At 38.8% G+C, this 21865-nt stretch overlaps 1 protein-coding gene across 5 annotated transcripts in view; it reads left to right on the top strand.

Moving 5' to 3' along the window:
• Positions 1-21865, top strand: part of LOC147054486 (unconventional myosin-Ic-like) — a 38214-nt gene that overhangs the window by 9096 nt on the left and 7253 nt on the right. For 3 of the 5 annotated variants that reach the window (XM_085915852.1, XM_085915853.1, XM_085915856.1), the window contains 15 exons: positions 13708-13863; positions 13981-14096; positions 15517-15715; positions 15994-16074; positions 16291-16470; positions 17168-17266; positions 17965-18075; positions 18690-18761; positions 18867-18986; positions 19390-19463; positions 19762-19867; positions 20449-20529; positions 21045-21136; positions 21280-21374; positions 21763-21809. In XM_085915852.1, the coding sequence (XP_085771978.1) occupies positions 13708-13863; positions 13981-14096; positions 15517-15715; positions 15994-16074; positions 16291-16470; positions 17168-17266; positions 17965-18075; positions 18690-18761; positions 18867-18986; positions 19390-19463; positions 19762-19867; positions 20449-20529; positions 21045-21136; positions 21280-21374; positions 21763-21809 (1629 nt within the window). Of the gene's footprint in view, positions 1-5468; positions 9548-13707; positions 13864-13980; positions 14097-15516; positions 15716-15993; positions 16075-16290; positions 16471-17167; positions 17267-17964; positions 18076-18689; positions 18762-18866; positions 18987-19389; positions 19464-19761; positions 19868-20448; positions 20530-21044; positions 21137-21279; positions 21375-21762; positions 21810-21865 lie in introns of those variants that run through there. The other 2 variants (XM_085915854.1, XM_085915855.1) reach the window with 2 other exon arrangements.

The raw sequence follows: 21865 nt of genomic DNA on the forward strand, positions 1-21865 counted from the left end.
AGTGCACACTTAAGGAGTTAATTTTTTTTTACAATGACTAAAGTTTGCTGAAAGGATTGGCATCACCTTTTCAAGGACTATTCCAATTAGCAATGGAAATAAGCTCATAAGTTTTTTTTCATGACCTAATGCTTTGTTAGCATGCTTGTCAATCATCCACTAAGGTGTTTTGTCTTCACAAGTTAAATGTATTAATTGCACCTTACACACGTAACCCTGAAGACTTCTTTATAAAGCACTTGCGACTTAAGAATGAGGTAAAAAAAAAATAAAACAAAAGTGTCTTTAGATCCTTTCCGACACCCATGCCGTGCCCATCCAAATGATTTTTATCGCATTGGCTACAGCGATAAACAGGAAGTCGGTGCTCTTATTAAGCTTCTAAGGGCGTCTTTTTTCACTGCGTATCTTTTTGTTAACCTTTAACTGAGAGTTTTTGTGGACCTTTGATAATGTCAGAACAATTTGAACAGGTGTGGCCTTGGATATGGCGAGAGAAATACTGAAAAGACCAGGCGGTGTTGAACTAAAAAAACAAACTGTAAAAGGAAACATGCCTGTTTAAAAAGAAATCAAATACAATTAACGAATAAGATAAGCATGACTGGGAGAAACTAGACTTTGACCTTGAGATCTTCTTTACTTGCTTATTGGTGTCAAAGGTTGGTGAGGGCAGGTTAAATTCCAGGCTGTGGCCTCGGATTTGGCAGTGTTTCACTTTGGGACACATTTTCAAAGGTAGTTTGATCAGGGGTTGTCGTGACCTAATTAGTAGTGATGGGAAAATGAAGCTTCATGAACCAGTTGTTGTATTCTTTGGCTCCTCTAGATGGCAATGTTGGTTTAAAGTGAGGGTTTTAAGAAATGGCAAGTCGATGGGCTTTCAGGTCTTCAGTGAACAGAGAGTGCCATCTAGAGGTCTAAGTAAACACAACAACGGGTTCATGAATCATCTTGAAGCTTCATTTGCCTATGATTACTAATTAGGGTTGGCCTAGTCGTGACCTAATTTTACAATGTCTCCAATCCATTCCACAACTCCACATTGGTCACAGATTGGAACAAGTCTGTTGACAATAAGAAATATCTTCATTTCATTTTTGATACTTTTGGAGAGGATTCATTTCTCCATGGTGGAACATGAAATTTGCAGTTGTCCTCCAAAAAGTTAGGATCTTCGGTAACTGCATACCTCTCTCACAAAAATAAATATTCAAAGCTATAATCCAAACAGACTCCCACAACCCCACCCACCTCAACGATGACAAGTGTGATAGAATGCGTATTTGTCAGACACCTACCGCTCGATGCCTATTAACACCATAATAAATCTGTTGACAGGTTTAATTTTTACTTCTAACTATAAAAAATGCTTCTGACGCTTCTTGCCAAAACATACAATTGAAAAGCTTATTTTTGTTGGCCCATTTGTAAGGAACATAAACTTGGAGGATGAGCAGCATAACTGGCTATATTTGCACATGTAAAACTTTTCAATCCCTTTGCAAAATGTAAACATGCGGAATTGCCACTTGTTGCATCATTTTTGACTTCTTTCCACATCAAGATTGTCTTCATTGAGTTTTTTTTTTTTTCTAGTGATGGAGGTCCACACAGTCACACTGCCTCCATCAAGAGATCTTACGCTATTGGTGCAGCAATATTGATTGCCTTTGCTCTATTTTTTTTTTTTACTCACTGTTGCAGGGCCCTGTCGGTCACTGCAAGTTCACTGACGCTTGTCCAACCGGGCCAGTGCAAATTTCATCAATAATTACAATGAAAATCACATGTTGTTGCTTTTTACAATATGTAATAGCCAATTTTTTAGTTTTATCCACTTAAGTTGATCAGTCATCATACTGCATGGCTCACATGGGTCCATGGGGCCACCACCCAGACAGGTGGCCCTTGTGTAGGCAGAATTTGGATTCCTCACCAAAAGGTCCTTCACATGTTCCAGTGAGTTGTTTGGGGTGCTGTAAACAAGGCTTAATTGGAACATCTGAATGAGCTCTACAGGAAATGATAACATCAGCACACATACTGTACTCATTCGTGCTGTTCATTGCAACTGTGTCTTGTTTTTTTTTTCTTCACCAAATGCAAGTGAGATAAGGATCTTATACTCTTACCTGAAAATGAGCACATTTAGAAATTATATAGAGCACATTTTTCTTGATGCAAGACACAATACATTGAATTAGAAAAATGCTACCTAGTTGAAAAAGTTATTATCCGTGCTGCTAATTGGTCTGTAGGGTCCACTTGTTTTTTTGTTTGTTTGTGTTTGGGCTTTTTTCATACCAGAGCTGTGTTTCCAGCAGGCAAGCAGCTTTGTTTTAGCAGTCAAACTTAACCATATATAAACCAAGATGCTGTTTGTTCCATAAGGGAGGGCACGGCGAGTGGTGGGGCAGAATAATATCCCAATAATTAATATGGAGACAAAAGAGGACCGTGTAAAAGAACAGGACAGTTGGAAAAAGATAAAGATGAGGCAGGGGAATCTACTACTTGGTTGCATGGATAGTGGAATACTTGTTATTGGGAATGAACTAGTTGAAATGTGCTATGTTTTGAGTTCTTTCTGAACAAGTTGCCACCTGCCCTATGACTGGTTAAGCCTGTTTTTGTGTGTGTATTTCCCCCCTCTCTGTGCCTGAGGGGTTTTCAAATTTCCAGTATCTTTTATAATATAACACATAGTCTAAATTTTTAAACTAACCTAAATTGAGGGTAAATTATATTTTAACTAAAGCACAAAACAGAGGGAATGCTAGGTCTTTAATTTTGATGAATAAAGATAATATTTGATAATTTGATAAATATACACAAGGCATTTTGTGGGCACACTTGGAAACTTAGAAAAAGTCCCTTACAGTACTTGACATCTAAAAAGTGGTTTCGGTATGGTGCCATGTAAAGTGGCAGCAGTCAGCATCAACACAGGTGCATTTTATCCTTCAGCATGATGCCAAGCAAACATTTCATTTAAGAAAAAGGTTTTACCTTAAAGAAAAATTCAGTTTCAGTTTTTAAATGGCTCCGTCAGAGCAAGAAAGACCTGAGGCAGAGTTTGGGATTGACACACAACCGATTTACTGTAATCCAGACAGACGTCTGGAAGATTCAGAACACTCAATTTAGCCTAGAGATATGTTTTTCTGTGTTGTTAGAGGAAATACCATGCATGACCAAACTGCTACCCCAGCGGAAAAAGTGTCGTTCAGTCTCTCTTAATTTAATTTCAGACTTGCTGGTGTTTTGTCTGTGCTTAGCTCTCTATGTGTGGAAACATGCCATTCACTACTCTACCAACACTGGTGATCCACTTTGCCATGTGTGGGAGGGACATGAACGGTTTGACTTGGGGGAAATCCATTGAGTAAATTTATATCTGTGCCAGAATTGCTTTAAGTTGTCAAATTGGTGATTATTTCAGAACACTGACACACACAGCCACTTTTCATATTCAAATTCTTCCATGTCCGGACTCTGTTTCCATCTAATTTCCTACCTTGCATTCTCTTTCCTGATTTGTTCTTCACCATTTTTTTGTCTTACTTTCCTCACTCAGCCCACACGGCTTGCATTCTTTCACTCTGACATCACAACCGCACCGCATTGCCATTTATGACTTTTTTTTTCTACTCAGTTTCTGCTTTTTCAGTCCTTGCCACCACATTCTTTTTTTCAATTTAGACATGTTCTTATAATTGCAAGGCTGAGTTATATTTAACAACAAAGTAACAATGATTTTGCTGTCAGACGTGAAAGATTGGAAGTTTGTGATTAATGACGGTGGGGGAGACTGCTAATCGAATGACTGTCTGGCTAATGTCAAGATTTTGTTGAGTGTCTTTTGTTTGTTGGAGGGACATGCACAGTTGGATGTAAAAATAGTTGCACTTATGAAGTCTGTACGTTTTCGTTTGCAGCCATGGGGTTCATGCCGAAGTTTCCTTTCGCTGACTTCTCTCACGTATCTCGCTTGACAGATTTACAAGTTAGAAGAAAAGGCAAGCAATTTGTGTAAATTTATCTTTGAGTCTATTAATATGACTCAGTGAATTTTGTCATGCCAACACACATTTTCACATGATCTGGGACAAAACCGGACGTCCCAGATTAGTTCAGTATGTCCCAAGACTTGTGACAATAAAAATAGAACCAAGATAAAATAAAAATGATAAAGTGACCCCGGGGCGTCATGTTTTTAACATGTAAAAAAATCTCCATGCGTGTTTGATTTGTAGAGGTGCAACGACTAATTGATGAATCGACATTTAACAAGTAATCAATTTTGTTTGGGCATTTTCTGCAGTGTAAATTTAAAATACAGTGATGTCCTGATTTTGAATAAAGGGACATATAAATAACATTTTTATCTGATTCACCGAGAACATTTTTGACAGATTAATTGATTATAATAATTGTTAGTTGCAGCCCTGGGATAGGTTACTATCACTATTCACAATTAGTCTGTAAGGACATGCACGCACGCACACACACACACACACACACACACTCACACACACTAAATTATGATCTCTGATACTAGGTGTGTCATTTTAGCATCACTCAGCTGTCCAGCCATATTATTTTTGGCCAGATATAGGGTAATTCTGTCCACTGGGGCTTTATAGAGGCGCAAAGTGATTATTGCGCACAATGTAATAGAGATGGGTGGGGATGTTATGTGTTTTTTCTATTCAGTTATTTGGTGCCACGATATTACAAGATGCATTATGTATTCAAGATGTTTCAAGCTTCTGACAATGATGTTGTCATAATGGTGAAGGTTTTTGGAGGTTAACTCTACACTCCTAGTCTAAGCCTGATATACAATATTGGTGTGGCGTGATGCATGATGATGCACCAAGAACCATTTCCAAACCAAAACCTCTTAATTTTTTGGACAATAAAAAATGGGAAGTGTCCACATTTTCAAGATTACTCTGTAGAAACTTTGCCAGAGGAAGTGAGACAGGAAAAAATAATTTACAAAGAAGAGAGCAGCAGCAGAAAGATGTAGAGTGAGAGAGCGCAGCAGGAGAAAGTTTTCATTTGAGATTTTCCCACAGAGTCAAGGTCACTTCCCTCTCAGTGATCAGTGGGATTTTAGGTTTTGTCCTCCCCTCAGTCTAAATGTAATATTTAATTCCATGTTTTCTTCAAGAGCTTGAGAGGTTGCCAAATAAGGAAACAATAGGCTCATGTCCGTCGGGGGGTGAAGTGGTTTACCCTCTTCCGGTTCATCACGGATGTATTATATTTTAGTTACGTAGTATGGGAAGGTCCTGTATACATTGTGCAGAGTAAGGTGGTTTAAAAAAAAAATAAGACTGAGCCGTTTTTTGTTAGCGTGCAAGATTTTATGCAAAATGGCCGTTATTGCAAGGAAGTAAGTTTGAAGGATTTACTCGACTAAACATGTGGGGATCCTCAAATATGAACCATTCAAACGGTATTCTATCTGACTATAAGGTTAAGCAATAAAAGCAATAAAACTGATCAAATAAAACAAGATTTGTATTGTTTCTATGGTGCCTCTCAAAGTCAATCATTTACTGCTTCAAAGTTGTTAAGAGATCAAGCCAAGCACATATGGGAGGAGGCAGAAACACGACCTACTTGGAGCCATAAAACACAGTCAGGAACCAGGGTGCATTTATTTTTTGATAAATCATTTCTACATGTGTGCTATCAATGAGCAATGTTTTCCTGATATCATTGCATTTAATTCATGTCACGCTTTGTGAATATAATTCCCTGAATGCAATGGATATCATTGTTGTGGCTTAACTCGGAATCACATCATTTATCACGATATACTTTTTGAAGAGAAAAAAAAAGTACAAATTTACGCCGCTGTGATGCTACAATCATCCGAGAATTCATCCCAAACGAAAAGGGATCAATATCAATCATCTTATTGTGACTATCTGTAACCTGTATTAAGATATTTAGTGTCATTTAATTCAACTTCTATTCTCACCAGGAACTCATGACATTTCCAATGCACAGTCACTTGTGAAGCCAGAGGCTCCAGAAATTGGAGAAGGAAGGGTTAAACAGTCTGACAGCTGAGCAAGATATTGGTGGTCAAGCTCCGCCTCCTCCAACTCAGCACAAATATGGAACCTTAACTTTTAGCCTGTAAAACACACAAACACACACGCACAAACACACACTTTGTGTTAAGGGGTGGAAAATTGATGTCATCTGTAAATGTTTTGGGTTAACTCGATATGTGTTGTACAGCTGGGGAATCACCTATCTCTACTTGTATCTTTGCCTGTTCCCCCGCTGTCTGTCCACTGTGTCTACAACTGTGGTGAGAGAGCAAGCGTGAGTCTGGAAAACATTACTCGGATTCCTGCTGCGGAGGCTCTGATTATACTGGGAGTGGGGACAGAGAACTCGACAGAGTGCTTGAGGTGTGCAGAGTTCACTCTCTCACTCAGAAGGTAGTCAAGCCGGGTTCAAAGTATGTTTTTCTTAGCTCCTTCTGGACACAAAAATGTAAATTTCAGGCACGTCTCTGTCTGGCTCTATCTGTGTCAGCAAAATCTTTTATGTTCTCATTCATCAGTCGACCACAGGAGGGCAGTGTCGAAAGCAAAGGGTGTTTGTTTTAAGAGTATGTGCGGAAATATGAATGTCACACTTGCAGTACTCTGTATTTGTCTGTAGCTATTTATAATACAGTGAGCAGGTTTTGTTGAATATTATTAAATTTGAACCTTTTTTTCCTGTAGCAGCATTTCCATTTTAAACTCATCACTGTACTTGTCTTACGAAATTAGGAATCTAAACTAAAGACAGGTGAGGCTTACTGAGCTACTGACTCATGCAACATTAACCAGTATTGTACTGGTTGAATTATATTTACAAGCCTATTCGCTTAGATCCCCAGGAAGTCATTCCTAATGAGAGGCCTATAAAAATCTGTCTTTCCTGTTGCCACTTGACAGACCTTTGAAATTGCGGCGTTCAGCAGTTTTCAACAATGAATTGTATTCATTGCGTTTTTGCAAGTCATTTTTCATCGACTTGAAACCAAAGGAGTGCAATGAATTAAGCATATAAAATAGACACAAGGTTGTTAAGTGTGCAACCTAGAAGGAAAAACACCACAGACAACATGAGAAGAATTATTTAAAACCTTGCCAAATTCGGCCGTTGATACATTTCAAAAGCGGTTGACACTGATTAACGTCGAAGGAGGGTTGTAGCAGTTATGATTAACGTATCCCTTGACACATTCAAGAGCGTTCTGTTCCGTGCTCCGCTCCAGTTGGACTCGGAAGTACACTACGGATGCTTTATTCATCTAGTGACAGTGTCTCACTTTTTACACGAGTACTTTCGGTGATGTAGCTTCATAACACGAAAGGATACGGAAGTTTAAGATTGTCATTGGTTTTTTTTTTCTTCGCATTGAAAAGGGAAAACACTACTAGAGAGTGAATTGTATCTGCTAGTTTGACATAAATAACTATTGTAAATGACGAACAATGACAAGTATTATCAGTGCTTACTTGCTTGATCTGAACCTAGTGTGGCACGACTTATATCTTGATAATGAGTCCAAACAGTCATTTGTTAAAAAAAAATGGCATGAAATTGTCTTTAGAGACGAGCCGCTGCGTATTATATCAGTATTTCAGTTGAGCAAAGCTAGCAGGCTATATGTTTAGCAGAGGCCTGAGTCTAAAAATAGCGCCTTACGAACTGAGGAATGTATAATGTCCCATGCAAAGGCAGAATTAATTGCATTTTCCCACATGGAGTCAGCATGTCATCGTCAAGCTATTGAATGACACTTGTCAATTTCTGCATTGAGCTCTGTATATAGTTCATCATCTGAACTCCTGTTGTGTGCACGTGTGTGTGTTGGTCAAATTACTGTTGTGTAATATTGTCTTCCTCCATTTTTTCTGAAACACATGCACACTGGCTGGAAAATATCAATTGTTATCAGTGTTAATAAGCAGATGTATTACACACTGAGAGGCCTTTGATGTGTGTGTGTGTGTGTGTGTGTGTGTGTGTGTGTGTGTGTGTGTGTGTGTGTGTGTGTGTGTGTGTGTGTGTGTGTGTGTGTGTGTGTGTGTCTAGACAAATTCCACTCCCTTTAATGATATTGGCCTAATAATCTTGGATGTGCTTGCATCTTACTAGATGATAGAGAAAGATGATAGAGAAAGAACATTCAAGAAATGATGGAAACTTTTCAATCTTTGTGCATAAGGGCCAAGTTGGGGGGGGGGGGGGCTAGGGTGTGGGACTATTAAGCAAACTGAGGGAGTGGAGTGGCGTTGTATGTCACCCAACACAGCGACTATTTCCTCTAGAGGGAAGGAGGGAGGGAAAGGAAAGGAAAATGAGTGAATAAGTGAGCAGCGAGACGGTGTGAGCGTGAGCAGTGTGTATCCGAAGCAGTAAGAGGAGAAGCAATGGCAGCTGGTTCTCAGGACGGAGAGGACTACTTCTAAAAACAAACTGCGCTGAATAGTTGCTGAAGCTCAGACGCTTACAGCTGGACTACCAGATTGGTGCAGCCCAGAAGTCCTTCCAGATCGCTTAAGGAACTGGAACAATGAAATACAGACCTTTGGTAAGGGTTCTGTTGAACAAAAGATGTCATTCTGCCTTTTAAAGCGGAAGTTTGGGGATTTCTTTTTTGTGTGACTTGAATAGCCGTGTATGGAATTTGTTTTTGAAAGGCCTGAAGGTAAGTTGCATAGATGCATATGAAATGTACAATGGTCAGACTTCAGAGGATGGAGTTCATTGTTTGGTAGAGGAAGCTGAGTGGGAAGTGGCTTTTTTAGTGAGGATGACTTTCACTCGTGTGAGTAGAGTAATCATGTAACGCCCTGGGCTGGATGCTCTTGAACTTGTATGTCAGGTGAGAAAGAGGGAGAGAAGTTCAAATTGGTCACATCTCCATCTCTTCATCTCTGTAACTCTAACCGGATTTGTCAAGATGTTTCATTTCCATGTGTTCTATTGATGAGAAGGCGTGTTTTCATGACATTATGTCGCAACGCCCACAGGGCGAGGCGCTCGCGTGGTGGCGTCGTGTGGCCTGGCAACATTCTTTTGCATTCACCGAGAGTGGAAGCAAGTATGTTAATCAAAAAAGTGTGTTGATGTGTCAAGATTTTTTTTTTAAGTGGCGCCTTCCATTCATTTATGCTGACATTCACTCTTAGTCGTAACTCACATGCCTTCTGCAAGGATGACTTTTCCAAACAAGACAGCATTACGTATGTTGAAGATGGATTTCCATGCAATTTCTCAGGATAGGACAATACACTGAGAGATTCCTGACACAGTTGTCATAACTTCCTGTTGGCCACCTGACTTAAACTCAATAGTTACTTTATGTTTGCTCGTCTTTAAGATAAACTCCCTCCCAGCTCACTTTCTCCTCTGCCTGAAAACAACTAGTCGGCTTTGGAATGGCTGGAATACAAACGTAATAACAAGTAAAGATTCAAGCTGAGTATCTATGGAGTACCGTTGGGGAAGGGTAAGTGAATAGAGTTTCTCAATTATTTATGTCTTTTAATGATTTGGTGAATATTTAAATGATGGGCTTTGGTGCCCAATTTTAATTACCCACAGAAACATCTATTTAAACTGTGTTGAGTTGACCCCTTTCCTGATTTTAAATTGTTTTTAAATACACTCAAATGTTTTGGATCATCAAGCTCATTTATTATCGCACAACAACAAAACAACAGTTTAGTTCAGTTCCACCCAGGCCTGATTACCGACGCATTTGTTGAATGAAAAAATATTTTTCATACCTGTCAGACACTGTGAAAGAGGCTTACAAGATCTCTTTAAAGATCTGAAAATGTAACAAATAAATATGCAAAAAAGAAATCGTGGCATAGGAGTTTATTGGAGGCTGTTATGTTAACAGTACATTGACTGTCAAACCTGGAGCTGACATATTGCAGCCAAATAATGACTTGCTTCATGCAGGCTATGGTGAAGTCATCGTTTCGCTGTAGGTTGGAGAATATTGTGTGCTTGGTATGTTGTCACGAGTTGGCCCACACATTGATCCTCAGGCTAGCAGTGTTCTCTTGAGTAACCTGCTTGTACCACTTGTATGACTGCTTTCCACAGTCTGCTCAAGTCAACTTTATTTTTTGGAACACTTAAAATAAACATGAGCACAGGTGGGGAAAAAAGCGTTGTACGTAAAAATCAAACATAAAGCACGATGAATAATAGTATAGTATTCCTTTTCAATGTACCACTTGAAAAACCAACCCAGTCGTTGATATGCAAACATGTCTGAATCGCCTCTCAGTGTCTTTAGACCAAACTCTCACAGTCCTTCTGACTGTATTGAAAATAAACTCAGCTCATTCTCAGTTGTTGCCATGGTAAATTTGGTTATACTGTCAATAAGTATACTGTAGACCTGGCTTTGTGAAACTGGGTGCGTAAAATGAGAGAATGTCGGAAGTCCATGCCAGTAGTCAAAATCTACCGTTAGCCGTGTAGATTCTCCGTTACGTAAACGGACGGTTTCTGAGTGATAAGAACCTGCCTATGAAGACTTGTCTGATAATTCACTTATCATTTCCTTGCCTGGTGAAGCTTGTGGTTCATTTGTGGGCCCCATCAAAACCATCTGCATTGGTAACTTTTACTGCGGATTGAATGATTCCTCCTCAAGGCGCTTTTACCCGGAGAGTGTAAAACATTGAGAAAAGCAAATTCTTGACGAGAGGAGGAAGGTGATTTTGATCAAAGTCAAAGTCAAAAGTCAAAGTCTGCTTTACTGTCAATTTCTTCACGTTAAGACATCAATTGGAAGATGAATGGAATTTTTCAATGTTATTCCAGCAGGGAGAGGAGCAAGCACTAGAATTTGAGAAGCTAACCATGCAATTTAATATACTGTTCATTTGCTAAGTCTTTTATACTAAACTGAGAAGGTAGGCCTCTACCTCACTGGGCCTTCTAACTTGTCTCCAGCTACTTTGTTTACTGCACGGGATTCGGAAAGTATGACGACATGTAGGAACCAGGAAGTTACATACTGGATGTGTTCCTGAGATTTTTTGTTTGTGTGTCTTGTACAAATGGTTGGAGGTATGGCATGATGCATTTTGTTCAGGAAAGACAAACTCTGAAAGGGGCATTGGAAACTATGAAGTAATGGTATTTCCTACTAAGGTAGCAACTAGAAGAAATATAAAATTGCCATTTATTTTCATGCAATTTAATACTACTTGGTATCGGTGGCCACTCGAGATATGAGTGCTCGTACTGGTATCGTTCTTAAAAAAAGTGGTATCAAACATCCCTTAGTTGCAATTACTGTAAATCACATGACTTATGCCAGTTCACACTGCATGCCATATTGTTAGGAGGCGCACGCAAACACACGGACGCACACACACACACTCACACACACACACACACACACACACACACACACACACACACACACACACACACACACACACACACACACACACACACACACACACGCACACACACACATACAGACAGCTGCAGAAACTTTGTGGTCAAAGAGATGTGTTGTGTGAAAAAACAATAGGTCGAGGGATCCCAAGGAGAGACAAACAAGCAGTTCTTACACATATGAACTAAGCCTGTAACATTACTTCCATTCATGCAACATTGATTTTCTGATGATTAGGAATTGTTTACTAGTAAACTATATTTACTACACATTCTATCATTGTTGTTCCTTATGCTGACATGTTAGGAGAGCTTATAAAATGTGAAAATCCTTTGATGCCAAATCGAGTGTATGTTTAAATAGAAATGTCATGAATTCTCGATGCAATGCGAGTTTGCTCAAACTGGCACATTTAGAACTTTTGAAGAAGTGCAAGTGTGCTTTATTGAAGCTCATAAACATAACAGGCCAGGCCAGATGAGCTGGTCGATTCTATGCAGAACTGATGTCCCATGGCTCCCACCACGCCATGGGGCACCAACCGTCTCTTTGGAAACGTAGGATCAAATGTAATCTTGCAGACTAATGTGAAATCAGTGTGAGAGGTTTTCCTTATCTGGAAAAGGATAACAATTTAATTTATTGGCTTCTGGACAGGGTCATTTTAGTTCATGAAAAAGAAAGAAAAAAAAAACCTCTATTAATGAAATAAAATAAAAAGGCAAATGCTTTGTTCCGAAGTTCATGTGAATAAGTCTATAGTGAAATTGTCTTTCATTTTAATCATTTAACATAATACATGAGCTTTCAAGGTTCATTTTGAATATATTTTTTGCAATATTGCCTTACGTCCATACAAAAGGAAAGTCAAGCAGAAATCTCAGAACTGCAGTTGACTTAATCTTATTACACAATACTGAGTGACTCTTTTTTTACTGTATATCTTGCACTTGACAAGTACTCCATAGAGTAAAAGAAGCAAATACTAAAGCTACCAATAATAAAAACTCCACTGCAACTCTAAAATAATAGAAAATATAAAAGGTAATAAAAACTAATAAACCTGCTCAAAAATCAAAATTAACAAAATACAAAACAACAAATGAACTATTTTAACCCTGCTTCTCATTTTTCAGCCATAAACAAACGTACCAATTTCACATGTTCAGCAAAGAAAACTTTATTTAATTTTTTTTTTTAAAACTACTATTCAATCTTCCTGCTTCTCAAGATTTCTTTACATTTTTGTAAAATTTCAGTAAGCAGCCTGCAGTTCAAAGAAGCAACATGCACGCCGAACCTCAGTGTTGTTTCTTGTTATTCTCAATTGTATTTTTCTTATTGTAAGCGGAGTAGAGACCTTATTAATTAGACGTGCAGGCACTTCTAATTAATAAGATCTCTCCTCCCTCCAGCTCTAGTCTGTGGGCTCTCCTTAGGGACAACAATGACTGTTCCACTTAGCGCAACAACACCTGCTATACAGGACGTCGTATGTGTGAATGTGTGTTGACAAGTCCTGTTCACTTTGCTTCTGTTGCCTATATACTAAACATGGATGTGGACAGCTTTTGTAAAATTATAAGCAAAACACAAGCTTCCATTTCAAAATATGGCTTCTTGGATAGACCTGTAGACGACCTTAAACGTGTGAGTGTTTCATTCTAACTTGATTTTTGCAGCTTGATTTCTATTGTTTCTACCTTTAACTATAAATGGTTGAATTTATTGCAACCGAGTTGGCAACAACTGACTTTAAAGGCTCAGCAAAACATCAGAGGACAAATAAATTGAAAAAAACAAATTTGAATGTATTTGACCTTAAGCAATGGTGTTATCTTAAATTTGACCCTTTATACATTGAAATTAAATCCATAAATATTGGATATATTGTAATGTCATGTTATCACATCTTAAAGTGTTTATGTTACTTCTGTGCTGTATCAATAGTCAAAAAAAAATCTGTATTAATCTTTTGTTGGTTAGAATTTAGTCTATTGATGCTAATTGTGACTACTTGTGTGTTTTAGAATAAGTTGGTCTTTTTAAATGCAAGTGTTCAAGATTTTGCTCTTTTTCGTTTCTTTTTCATAACTTGAATAGTTTGCTTGACATTCACTGTGTCCTTCATCTCAACTCGTGAAATCGATATTCTATAAAAGTGATGATGTGCGACGCAGCTTTGGTTATTCGATTCAGTCCGTCACCCTGCTTAATGGCTCTCTGTCCTCCTCTAGGTGGTGGGTACTGACGGGGTGCGGGCTATGATGGAGTCGGCCCTCACAGCAAGAGATAGAGTGGGTGTGCAGGACTTTGTCCTGCTGGAGAACTACATGAGCGAAGCTGCTTTCATAGAGAACCTTCGGAAACGCTTCAAAGAGAACCTCATCTATGTAAGTGGAAACCAATGAAATAAGGATTGGATGATCTGAGGTTCTCTAGCCCTGACGTTTATTTAAACTGTACATGAAATGTGTATTTAAACTGTGACTGTATATCTTGTCTTTCAGACTTACATTGGTTCAGTGCTGGTGTCGGTTAACCCATATCGAGACTTGGAGATCTACACCAAGAACCACATGGAGCGATACCGTGGGGTTAACTTCTATGAGGTCTCACCACACATGTAAGATTTTTTTTTTTCTATTACGATCCACTCAAAATGAATTAATTAATTGAATATATTTCATGAATTACACTTAAGGGCAGCTCACGCTTCTGTATACTGCGGCTGCGTGGAGCGTGAACAGTGCTTTGCTCAAAGGCACGATGTCAGTAGTCAGCAAGCAGACTATCATCTCTGTGTTGCCATTTTTCATTCTTTATTTTTGTCTGCAGCAACGCCCAAACCATTCTAAAAGTCGTTACACATGAGCCATTGCTGCCAGTTTTAAGTTTGAGCCGTTTCCGCTAGACCGTGCGTTTAATATGACCTGGCGTTTCCACTACTTTCTGAAGTCTGGCAAATTAGTATGAAGATTTTTTTTTTCTTCTCCACACTAGCATAATATTTTGAACCAACCTTCTAAATGTGGTCAGACTGTGAATATTGACACATTAGCTCACTGTAGCTCTCTCAATTTCTGCTTAGACTTGAGAAGATGCCATGCCACAAAGCGGAGTGTTTATTTGAAAAGTTGCCACAGGAATGCTGAGGGAACTCACACTAAATCCTCCCGAGACCATTAGGTCAGCTACTAAACAAACATTTTCTTAATGGACAGACTGAGGTGACATCAACCAGATATTCCCCCCTTAGCTCACTAGTCTCTGATGTGGTGGTTTTTACTTTAGCACTTGAGTCTAAGTGTTTGCTCCACCTGAGTGGAAAAGGGGGAAAAAAAAGTTAAGATGGAGAACCAGCGATACAGAGGTCAGGGAGGTGTGGAAAAAAATGTAAGCAAATGATACTACTACAATTTGACAGGGAATTCCTCTGAACTACAGTTTTTCACAATTTTGCACGCACAATCTGAAGCAGCCTTGGCCGAGCTGGTTTCTATCATCTCTCAAATCAATGACATGTCCACACAGGCTGAAACAACATATCAAAGCAGATAGGAGCAAGTCATTGCGAACTGGACCAACATTCCACCATTCAGACCTTTTGTAAATTTTGCTCTTTACTTCCTTGTTAGAGTGAAGTAAAGAAATGAAACATTCAACAGTTGAACATCAAAAATTTAGATAAGGTGAAATTAAGTTCACTTGCAAATATCACCAGGAAGACCAGAGCAGTATATCTATTTTTTGGTGTGTGTCTTCTAGATAAGTGATGAATCATTTGATCAATTATTCAGTTATTTTATTTTATTTTTTAGAGGACAGTTGGCCCAGCCAAAGTGTCGACTGTATTAATTTTGGTCCACAAAAAAGTATTCCTCCACATACCGGTAATCATTCTCTGAAACAATTGAGTCCTTTTGGAATGCTTTGTAACAAGTTTAAAATACCAGACTGTCAAAATCCCTCTTGTTGAGTAATTAGTCATTTTTTGATGGACACTGCTAATTTGTCACATTTCATCTTTCCCTTCACTTGTCTAGCTATGCAGTAGCCGACAACTCATACCGTTCTATGAGGACAGAGAGGAAAGACCAGTGCATCCTAATTTCCGGCGAGAGTGGCGCTGGTAAGACCGAAGCATCGAAAAAGATCCTGCAGTACTACGCTGTGACCTGTCCAGCCAGCGAGCAGGTTCAGACCATCAAAGATCGCCTCCTGCAGTCCAACCCAGTGCTCGAGGTAGGATACTAAGATGAAGATGAGCTTTGCACTTTGCTCAAGAGCTACCTGAATGTTTTAATTTTGTTTAAAAAGTGACTTTAAAATGACTTTGTCTGGTGTTGACAAATCGTTTTTTTTTTTTTGAATGTGTGAATGATGTTTGTGAGTTAATTCTAGCTCTTATGTGCCTTTATTTTAATTTGTAAGTCCTAAACACTGCAATGTTTATATTTTAAATCCAGCAATCCTCTTGCCTTACTCAATATCCACTTCTCCTCTCTCTGTCCTTCCCTCAGGCCTTTGGCAATGCCAAAACGTTGCGAAATGACAATTCCAGTCGCTTTGGCAAGTACATGGATATTCAGTTCGACTTCAAGGTGAGCAAGGATGGTCTGATTTCCAGCTGCTAGTTGTAAACATTGAGTATCTATGGTTTATGATGTCATCACTTTACTCCTCCACTCCCGCATCCGCGTTCATGGCCCCGCAATTTTCACCCTGACCTGCATGTTACAATCACGTTTTAGTACCCCAGCTTTACTCTCTCCTCCCATTGCTCTCCCGTGTCTCCCTGGCCTTTGTCTCGTCGACAGGGCGCCCCGGTGGGAGGTCACATCATTAATTACCTGCTGGAGAAGTCGCGTGTGGTTCACCAAAACCACGGCGAGAGGAACTTTCACATTTTCTATCAGCTGATTGAGGGAGGCGAGGAAGACCTGCTTAGACATCTCGGCTTAGAGAGGAATCCTCAGCAGTACCAGTATCTGGTCAAAGTAAGGATGCTACATTTGTCTTGAAACCTCCTGAATTTGAAAGTCCTTACCTACGTCACATCTTGATTGTTTTATTTCAATTGCATATAGATATATTGTGCAAATACGTCTGTACTAAGTGTAATGCCTAAAAAAATGGCACACCAGTTGTTAAGAAATGTCACAACTGAGTCGCTGTGCATACTTGGGAGGTAAATTGACAGAAAAATAGTTTTCATATGACTCACTTCCTTTGTTGTACAATGAAGTGTTTCTACCTCTTGGTTTTTAATGGCAAATACCTTGCAAAAAAAAAAAAGTTCTGTTATTCTATGACCATAACTTTAGCTCTAAAGTGTGTGTAGGATTGTGTGTGAATTTGTTTGTGACAGAAGAAATCCCAAAGGGATTTTGGCTTAATGGTCTTTCTGTCAGCCTTTTTTTCTCTGGGGGCCAATGTGCCTTCAGGCACTAATGGAACCCGTAGCTCTTCACACACATGCACAAACATTACATGAAAAACACCCCACATGTGTTTTTGAGCACATTAGTGTTTACTTGGTCACACATTTTCACCCCAACTGATTTGCGGATGTTTGTGGACACTTTTGACTTTACAAGGTTTACCCAAAATAAATAACTGAATGATTGATTAGACACAAATTTGATTGCTTTTGAGGTTTTTCCAGATTTGTATGTGTGTGTGTGTGATCATTAGGGTAACTGTCCCAAAGTGAGCTCCATCAACGACCGCAGTGATTGGAAAGTGGTGAGGAAGGCGTTGACTGTGATTGGCTTTAAAGGAGACGAGGTTGAGGTAAGGACATTGCGTACCAAAAGTGAATCATTAATTGACGTATTTGACATTTGTTTTATCACCTCTGGGCGGTGCAACATCTCTAAAGTGTTAGCAACTGAAGATAGGTGCAGAGATTAAAATTTATGGGGGAAGTTTGACCATATATACGTACTATATAATTCAGGGTGTTGTCATTATCCAAATATCGTGGAGGTGTGTTCATGCCATTTCAAGTTTTTCTTTTTTTTTTTTTTTTAAGATGTGAGAAATTATGCTCAGCGTGTTCTGACAGGTTCATGGGTCTGGGCTTGCTTCCAGATCTGACAGTCACTGCTAAAAAACAAAAACATTTAAGAGGAGGGCAAGAAAGACGATAAAGTACGTCTTCCCCTGTGGGGATGTAAATCTGTTGACGTAGCTTCCCAGTCATGTGGGAATTGCGCTCCCCCTTTTTGGCAAAAGTAAAAATCCAATCCACATGTTTTAAATGATTACATTGTCTTTATAATCCTGAACTTGCCGGGCACAAGCTTTTTTGTCTTCCCAATTGCTCATGATACACTTCATCATATCACTTTTAGGATATTGCCTTCCTGTTTATATCCTGCTTCTGCCACAATATCCTTTCCAATGTTCTTTGATTGCCAGCCGCTCACTCCTTTTATTGTACCCCCTCCCCTCCACATTCTTCTCACACTATGTATTTTTCTGTGTAGGAGTTGTTGAACATAATTGCAAGCGTGCTTCACTTGGGGAATGTTCAATATGGCGGTGAGGACGGCATTGCCTGCATCACTTCTGACACACAGATCAAGTACTTGGCAAGGGTAAGATGTTGCGGAAAGCAAATTTATTGGCACTCACAAAAAAAAAGTGATCAAGATCTATTTACTTTAACTAATCTTACCAAAGAAGTAAGACATTAATTAAATAAAGATTGATGCATTTACACCATTTTTTAATGAAAATGGCTTACAATGCCCATTCAGTTTACATGTTTCACTTGAAAGGTATATAATGCAATTATGGCTCTCAAATTTTATTATGTACAAAAGTGCTATAACACTTTTTTGTAAAGATGGGCAAATGAAGCTTCAAGATGATTCATGAACCCGTTGTTGTGTTTACTTAGACCTCTAGATGGCACTCTCTGTTCACAGAAGAGCTGAAAGCCTACCGACTTGCCATTTCTTAAAACCCTCACTTTAAACCAATATTGCCATCTAGAGGAGCCAAAGAATACAACAACTGGTTCATGAAGCTTCATTTTCCCATCACTACTTTTTTCAACTTCATTCATCCCCTAACTTTCTCAGAATCACACAGATGCAATAAATACTGTTTTAGAGATATGATGTCACATCTGTCTTACAGTTTATCTCTTGTGTACGGTAATGACTATCTGGCTGTTGTGCCTGCTAATGATGTTATGTCTCTCCAGTTGTTAGGAGTGAATGGGGGCGTGCTGACGGAGGCACTAACACACAAAAAGATTAGTGCCAAGGGAGAGGAGGTAGGATTAGATGCACACTCATTGTAGCGCAGGTGTGTGATTTGGTTTTGTATTTAAAACATGTACACTGTCAGTGGATTTAATGTCGTTGTCCCCCCCCAACAGCTGATCAGCCCTCTGAACCTGGAACAGGCTTCCTCAGCTCGGGATGCTTTGTCAAAGGCAGTGTATGGGCGCACTTTCACCTGGCTTGTCAACAAAATCAACACTTCACTGGCATACACGGTGCGTACATGCTCACACACACAACCCCAACCCTAACCCTAACCCTAACCCTGACTATACAAGCATGACTGAGCAGTGTATCTTGCCTCTTTTTTTCTTTTAAGTATACTATAGCTCCACCTTGTGGACATTATTTTCAAGTCAACACAAAATCTTTTACTGGATTATATTGCTACGTGAATCAGAAACATGCGTGCTAATATACTCTATTTACACTTACATGAACCAAACATTGTATTTATGTATATACATGTAGTTGATATGAAAAGTCTACACACCCCTATTTGAAAGGCAAGTTTTTGTAATTTAGAAAACTGATACAAAGCTAACAGTTTCACATTCAAACTTCAACAGAGGCATTATGAAAGGCATTACTGTTAAAGAGAACTGTTGTGTTTTACAGGATGACTCTTATAAGCACTACTCTGTCATTGGGCTGCTGGACATTTATGGCTTTGAAGTCTTCCAGCACAACAGGTAAATAACCGATTACCTGGAACCAATTAATGATCATATATAAATACTTATATACGTACTGTAGGTCAACTGACTAATGGTTAAGGGTAGCAAGCAGTGATAAGCTGCAGCTTTCTCGTAGCTTGTTTGCGGTGCTGTTGAGTACATTGAAGGATTAGATCCTCATGGTGTGGTAACAGCATGATTTACCATTGCAAGTTTTAAAGGAGAACTCAAATCCAACATTTTATATATTTTTTCCACAGGCGCAATATTAATCAGAATATCATGACGGTCACATTTTCCTGCTATGTTTCAGCTTTGAGCAGTTCTGCATCAACTACTGTAATGAAAAGCTGCAGCAGCTCTTTATTGAGCTTACTCTCAAGTCGGAGCAGGAGGAGTATGAAGCTGAAGGCATCACGGTCAGTCCCCTTTTACACACACGCATTCACAAAAGCAAAAAAAAAAAAAGGACAAATATTTTTAGAGGAAACATGGGCTCATCTTGGGTGTTTTTACAGCTATTAAATTTTTCTTTTATGGGTAGATAAAAATAAAAGGACACTGTTAAAATGTTTGATTTTAATTTGTGTTGACCACATGTATGCTTTTTGGTCTGCATTTTATGAACAAAGCTGGTTTTTGGGTTTAGTTGGAGGAATGGATGGATTCACCCTTAATAGGCTTAATAGGCTGTCACATGTTTGGAGAAACTGGAAGGGAGTTCAGTATCTTGCTTAAGGGTACTTTTCCATGGTCACTTTGGCCGGAGATCAAACACCTAATTAAATACATTACGTGTTGTTTGATTTGTGTGTATTTTTATTATTATTCAAATGTTTATGGCTTTTTCTTCTGAGACCATATGAGGCAAATTTAGATGAATGACCTGACAAAATATTGTCTGGCACATTTAGGTTTAGCTTCCATCATTTTGTCAGACAGCCCTCTTAAATTACATTTTCATTTTCAAAGCTTGCTCAACAATGTTTTTTCTTTCTAGTGGGAACCGGTGCAGTACTTCAACAACAAGATCATCTGTGACCTGGTGGAGGAGAAGTTTAAAGGCATCATATCCATTCTGGTGAGGAATTCATAGCTAATTTATTACCTTACCCAGAAGGCTGTTTTGTTTTTAGCACAATTTAAAATTGATGTTAACAATCTCAAGTCATTTGGGTTGGTCAATGATTATTGAAGCAGATCTGTGCATGGCATAAAATATTTGCATCTAATCAGAATTCAACGATATCAGCCAGTGTTAATCGTTGCACCACATCTCCCCTTTTACTGTTTAGCATGGTTGTGCTTCCGTGTTGTAGCTATCACTTAAAAATGGCCAATATTTATCGAGCCTAACAGCCGTGACAGAGTCAGAGAAACTTGCTATGAAAATGGTTTATTCAAATTTGCCCTACTATTACATGGCTCATTCTCAATTATTTAAAAACAGACATCTTACAGAATTTACTTGAATGTGTATTTTTTCAGGACTTCATAAATACTTATATTTATAAGCTTTATAGATAAACCTTTCACTGAGATGGGGTCTGATTACAATTTTAATCATTTGATACTTTTCTTTCAATCCTGCCACAGGATGAAGAATGTCTGAGACCTGGAGATGCCAGTGACATCACCTTCCTAGAGAAGCTGGAGAACACCGTGGGGGGCCATCCGCACTTTGTCACGTCAGTTCTATTTCTAACACGGCATCACTGATGTTTACATATTCTATCTTATTGTGCTTCACAATTTGCTTTTTGCATATTGCGGCAGACCTGTTAAGGCATGTTGAGTTTGTGTGTATGGACATGATGTGATTTCCTTGCAGTCACAAGCTTGCTGATGGAAAGACGCGGAAGATAATGGGTCGTGATGAATTCCGACTGCTGCATTATGCTGGAGAGGTCAACTACAATGTCAATGGTACGTACACTGCTCACAAAAAGTTAAAGTCAGCTTTTAGGTTAAAGTTCCAGATGACCCTTCAAATGTGGACTAATGTGATTTTAAAGCGATGCATTCAAGTCCAACTGAAACACTCAAAAACAAGAGTATAACTTCCCATACTCACCTACACAATTGTATTGTTTGGACAAAATAATCATTGGTGAAAAAAAATAAATATTAAACCTAAAAACGATTTTGAATTGAGGTGAAAAACAATGTGTTTATAAAGACTATTGTATATGAGTTGACGATTTGACACAAAAGAGACTTCAAGTAAAATATGTGAAATGGGTAAGTGGGAAAATTGATACTTGATTAGTGCATGATGTATCCAACGTCAACTTGAAATGAATCCTGTCTCCAGGTTTTCTGGACAAGAACAATGACCTGCTCTTTAGGAACCTAAAAGAGGTGAGATTAATTGACACAGCTCAAGATTATTATTAACTGGTTTGTGTTTGATGCGG

Source organism: Syngnathus leptorhynchus, chromosome 7, assembly GCF_054491065.1.
Source record: "Syngnathus leptorhynchus isolate UIUO chromosome 7, UIUO_Slep, whole genome shotgun sequence".
NCBI classification, from domain to species: domain Eukaryota; kingdom Metazoa; phylum Chordata; class Actinopteri; order Syngnathiformes; family Syngnathidae; genus Syngnathus; species Syngnathus leptorhynchus.